General features: G+C 36.9%; 1 protein-coding gene across 1 annotated transcript; it reads left to right on the forward strand.

The window, feature by feature from the left end:
- Positions 1-4174: 4174 nt before the first annotated feature.
- Positions 4175-5100, forward strand: LOC134793992 (uncharacterized). Its single transcript, XM_063765698.1, has one exon. It carries the CDS (start codon positions 4220-4222, stop codon positions 4994-4996), a length of 777 nt encoding a protein of 258 aa, XP_063621768.1. The 5' UTR covers positions 4175-4219; the 3' UTR covers positions 4997-5100.
- The last annotated feature ends 1144 nt before the right edge of the window (positions 5101-6244 follow it).

The following is a 6244-nucleotide window of genomic DNA, read 5'->3' on the forward strand; positions in this document are numbered from 1 at the left end:
AATCACAATGAATTTAATTATGATGGCTTAATAGATAATGATCACTTCCCGGACAAGGAACGAATGAGACTTTTCCGTTAATAATTATTTTAATCATATTTAAAAACACGTTTCTTTTACATACCTAATAAAACATTTGGTATTATAATGTCTATAATATACTGAAACACGTCCAACTTGTCAGTAGAAAAAGGCGCGAAATTCTAATTCTCTTCGCGCCACATTTTTTACATTTGCTGCCTTTTTCTCCTGACAAGGTCGCTGTGCCTGAGTATAGTTATATTAAGTAGTTATAACGTATGTTCTTTTCAATTCAATTTATCAATTAAACAAGCCTTAATATAAAATAATAAATAGTAAATTAGCAAAGCGATCAATTCGATCGAATTGTAAATCATTATTTACCTACTGCAATTGATAGTGATGTGAAATTATTTTCACAGTCGAAAATCGATTAAAAATTGATACGATTTTTTTACATGTTATACCTATTACTACTGGACCTACTTTTGCTTTTTATTAATACTTAACTGACTAAAGACCAATACGAGAACTAATAAAACCATTATGTATCATCAAAACCAATTTGTTCAAAGAGTTACTTACCCAATTTGATTCGAGGACTAAGGGTCGGTTGCACCAAACTGTCCGTATCGTTAAAGAGTTTGCTTAATTTTTATGTATGGAAAGTTTCATAGTAAAGCGCCGGGGCGCGCCGGCTGACGTTGATCAGTCTGTCAAATGTGGTTGGTGCAACTGGCCCTTATTCAATCAAAAAGCAACGGTCATATTGATCTCTAGTACCATTAAAAAAAGTAATTTAGATTGGATGGATTAGCGTAGATATAATAAATTCATGTAATATAAATTCAACTAAGTATTTAAGTTCTGAATAAGTTATTTGCAGACCTAATTGTAGGTAGGTAAATAGCTCATACGGAATTGAAACCTGTGTGATAGCTGTACCAAGCTGTACTAACCAAACTGAACCACTGCTGCTCTGCTAGGTACGATTTTGTGTCATTATCTCATTGACAAACTACCATGCGGCCATGTTGATTAGATTGTACCCAAGTATCTATACCAAACTATACTACTATTTACGGGTAAGTAGGGTTTAAGTTTCCTAATTCAATCTCTGACAAGAAAGTCTAATATCCCAGCTAGTTGACTTGACTGTTTCCGGCCACAATTGCCACAACTGAACATGCCACAATTGCCACAACTGTGCGGACCCCGAGCTGAAGGCAGGTTGCCCGTGCCAGGCGAAGGCAACCTCAGAATGTCAGAATTACCGAAAGGTAAAAAAATACCTTATATCTACACGTGATTCGGACTTGTTTAGAAAAACGATGCGTGAAAGACTAGAACATCACATCACCATGCTAAGCTATATTGTATGTAAAAGTCCAATAATCTAGTTGCTTAATACCATACCTAAACCAATGGCTGGTCAGAATAAGAATGCAGGAGAAATATTCATTTATAGTGATATTCATATATGTGTAGTGTACTCATTTATTACCAAAATTATCTCCTTTTTTCTCAGTCGATGTGTCCACGTCCACTGCTGGGTACAAGGTGTTCTCAGGAAGACAGGCACTTCGTGCTGAGTTATAATTGCGAACATGGGTAAGTTTATTTTAATTTTACTTAATAAACAGATAAATAAAATAAGGTAAGGCAAGCTGGAATCCGAAAATGTCATCTTTTAAAATAAATGTTTGCCAGAATCAAACTGTATATGATATCCTGCTCTACATAAACCTTAATCCCCAGTTACTACGCTGATGCATTATTCAATTACACTGATATCACTTAAGATGATTACTTCAATATTGTACCTAATGTCTTGTTTCCGAGACAGCGGCAGCGCGTGGGCACGCGAGAAATGACCGGTATGACTCCAACCGAACTGAGGTCAAACTTAAAAAAAATGTTTTTCAATACATAGTAGAAATTGTATCTATATTTAAATAGGAACTTACTCTCAAAATAGCTTAAAACTTTAACTAGACTTGTCTCTCATAACTCGAAACAAAGATGTAGGTACTTAGATAAATACCAGAAAATTACACTATGAGCTACAATACGATATTTACGATAATGAGCATACGAGTATGAGCTACGTTCAAACCAAAGTATGTTTTAAGAGTCTGTTAATAATTGTTCATAATTTCTGTAATCTATATAGAGCAACAACAACGGATGCATTAACATTATAATTATGTATAATAGAAATTGTAGTATAGTCAAGTTCAATTTATCAATTTTAGTAGGGTCAATAGTGTACCTAAACCCTCACCTACTTATAAGATTCCAAATTTTACTGTGTGGGAAAACGGTTTTATTTACTCATTCTCTGTACTTATTGTACAATCACTTCCAGGAAATTACTATAAATGATTCAGACCGATGAGTAAAGAGATGTCTGTAGTACCCTATATCGTCAGAATCGTCAATATCGTTAAATTCTATTAACCATTAAAATTATCGAGAGGCAGCCAAATATCTTAAAATTGGCAAGCCAATACAAATCGAGTTCTTTGGACGTATACCTAAGGAGTGTAACTTGCTTATAAGATTCAACTTGCCCAATTGCTAAATCATAGTAGGTACTTAACCGGCAAGTGCTTGTCTTGTTCGGATGACACATAAAAAGCGTTAGTCTGACGACAACTTATATACCTACCTTTAACCCTGTCACCGCCGTCTGTCAATACATCTAAATTATAGATTTAGTATGTACTTGGGATTTTTTTATTAATTAATAAAATTTAATAGAACAAAGAGTAAGTTCTTTTTTTTATTTATATAAAAAAACGGTTTTACACCAATTAAACTTTATCCATAATTTTACATAACTATTCGGGGTCATCCATTAATTACATCACACGTTTAGGGGGAGGGAGGGGGTCAAGAAAATGTGACATGTTGTGACAAGGGGGAGGGGGGAGTCATAAACTTTGTGACGTCACTTTAACTTCATCAGTAACCGAAAATGTATTTAAATTATTTTATACGCTAATTATCATTTCACGAATAAAGGGACCTGTGAACCGGAGATACGCAGACGTATCGGCATGGCTAAGACAGCAATGACCCAACTCGGCAAAATATGGAGAGACAGGAACATTTCGAACCGCACCAAAATACATCTCGTCCATATTTCTGTATGGGGCCGAAACCTGGACGCTGAAAGCCGCCGATAGGCAGAGGATCGACGCTTTCGAAATGTGGTGCTGGCGCCGTATGTTAAGGATTCCTTGGACAGCCCACCGCACAAACGCCTCGGTCCTCAAAGAACTCAGAATGGAGAACACCCAACGTCTGTCCTCTATATGTCTACACCGTGTTGTTACCTACTTTGGCCATATCGCACGAAGAGGGGCCAACAATTTAGAAAAACTAGTGGTGACGGGAAAGGTCAAGGATAAAAGACCTAGAGGACGAAGTCCAAAGAGATGGTCGGACCAGATCTCCGAACAGCAGCTGGAGCTACCTGTTACCACCGCCCTCCATCAAGCCACAGACCGAAACAGTTGGAGGCAATTTATAAAGCGCAAGTAGAGTCACGATCCTCAGCAATGGGGGAGCGATTAAGAAGAAGAGAATCATTTAAATAACAAGGTAATCGTTTTTATTCGTTTAACTTTATTTCTTAATCAGTTTTGGGTTATAACATTAATAATATTTCTTTGGTCAAAAATATTTTGATAAAATATTAAATAAATATTTGCGATTTCGTTGAAGAAATGTGACGTCACTCCAGGGGGGAGGGGTTTGCCAAATGTGACCAAGTGTGACAAGGAGGGGGGGAGGGGTAAAAAAACCTAGAAATTCGTGTGACGTAATTAATGGATGACCCCTTCCGTTTATGAGATCTAGTCCAGTCCAGTGTTAAGATATTTTACTTAAACTTCAAAATGCCAAGTGCAACATAATTGAAAAACGGGAGCCCAAGGGTCCCCCATAGTCCATTAGTTTAATTAGACAAATAACTATAATTATCATTCCCGACACATGCTATTTATTAATAATCACCCCAGTAATTTCCAACTACCAATTTAAATTTTGTCTATCCATTGAAAGCGACAAAAAATATATCCTGATACTCGAAGGGATACGGCAGTTGAGTGTTAGCTTAATAAACGATTTAATTAAGAGAGCGTTGGGCCCGGCGAGGGCGCAGTGTGATGTTCGCGCGCGTCCAGGCACCATGCTGACGCTTGCGCTTGCGATGCTCACGATCGCGGCCGCGGAGGCGCAACCGTTCAACATCACTCACTTCATCGTACCACACGACGTCCCTCCGGGCCAAGACGAAGTGATCATCGAATGCAGATACGATGCCAATTTTACCATGCTTAGCTGGTTTAAAGGGCCGACGGAATTTTTCCGCTACAAACCTGGCAAAACACCAAGCACCATGTCATTTCCAATCCTCGGAGTGGGTAAAGTGGACTTGGTTTCCTGTGGACCGACAGCCTGCAGTCTCAAGCTTGGCGCTTTGACCGAAGACGCATCCGGTTTATATAGATGTGACATTGAAAGGAGTTCACCGCCGTACTTATTCGAAACTCGATCCTCTTACATGGAGGTCCATGGTCACAAGCACAAAAGACCTTTGATGGAAGGTCTTGCAGAAGAGTTTGGTGAAGGAGATGAGATACTAGCGTATTGCAGAGGTGCAAGGGATTCAGAATTTCGCTGGTACATTAACGGACGAGAGGTGGAGGAAATGAAGGGTTCGCAAACTTTGAGAAAAACCAGTTCCAGACTGATATTTTCGGGAGTGCCACCAACAGTGACAGTGCAGTGCGCAGAGTTCCGTCACGGAAAACTGCTCGGCTCTAAAGAAGTAAAAGCACGCTGGAGAAAATCCATCCAAAAAGATCAAAAACCTCTAGAACAAAGAAATAATGGTTCATCCGTTAATAAAAATATTACTTTTCTGAGTATCCTATTGTTGCTTTCAATTTTTAATGAAAAATAATTATAAGTTATATTAGTTTTAATCTAAAGCTAAAATTTACCAGTTTATTTTTTGCCAAAGATATTGTTCCTCGTAGTTCATTTAAATAAAGATAATATGGATTGAAGATGTTTTAAGTTTTTAAATAGAAAGTGTAATATGTCGACTTCCTCAGTTTATCTATTTATAGTAGGTACATAACCTACATTTATGTTACACATTACTTAAATTCACTCTCCATTTAAATCATTTTCCTAAATGGATATAAAAACAAAGATCGTGTTAGTTAAATACTATCGAAATAGAAAAATTGTTAAAGAGATTTTTATATCAAAATCTACGGTTCACTAATTTAGCGCGTGTCAACGTGAGTTGACTTTACCCATTAGCATTATTTGAGTGTTTTGCGTTAAAAGTATAGCTATTATTTTGAACATTGAACCAACAGATAGATAATATATTATACTACATATACATCTAATTTAGATATATTTTTTGTAACATAGGGAGATTAGAGAATCAGCCACAGCGGAAACTCCTTAAATTCCATTCCTACACAATAACATAAAGTCGAGCCCTCAGCAGTATTACTGTCAATCCTTATTCATCACATATCCTTATCTTCCTCATAGATGGATGATAGACGTACACACACCCAGTGCAATTCTGATTGCTCATCACAAATAGGTACTAGTTAGTTAATATGTAGTTAGTTATTCTGGGCATTTCCCGCAAATCGATATTCACTGTGCCTATTTTGCATGAAACGAGGTAGCCCTACTTTAACCACCCCAGCTCCTCCAGAAACCTAGCAAGGTCTTCAGGTTACTAGCTGCCTCCTTCAGTGTAATCAGTGTGCACGGATTCCCTAGGTATTTGCTCCTTTGGATAATTTTACGGTTTAGACTCACTTGTTTTAAGTCACTCGCGCGACATGTCGTAAACCGTAAAATTATTCAATGTTAGTATGTCTCACAACTAGGGTTGCCAACCGTACTATATTATATAGTATTGTACTATATTTTGGCTCTCTGTACTATATACTTTTGGAAAAATATATAGTACGCTAAAATACTATATTTCCGATTAAACGTATATTACACTCATGTTTAGTATTTTATCTAAAAGTACTATATTTTTTTGAAATGTACTATTTTTTTGATGCCTTATTCTGGAAAATACTATATTCCACCAAAAAAAAGTTGGCAACCCTACTCACAACAGTTTAAATTCGAGTATTTGCTCCTGTAAACTTCCTGTACATATTTT

Source organism: Cydia splendana, chromosome 9 (assembly GCF_910591565.1).
Source record: "Cydia splendana chromosome 9, ilCydSple1.2, whole genome shotgun sequence".
Taxonomy (NCBI): domain Eukaryota; kingdom Metazoa; phylum Arthropoda; class Insecta; order Lepidoptera; family Tortricidae; genus Cydia; species Cydia splendana.

What these genes read in the sequence shown, in the direction of transcription:
- LOC134793992 (XM_063765698.1), top strand. Translation starts at nt 4,220, where the DNA reads ATGCTGACGCTTGCGCTTGCGATGCTCACGATCGCGGCCGCGGAGGCG.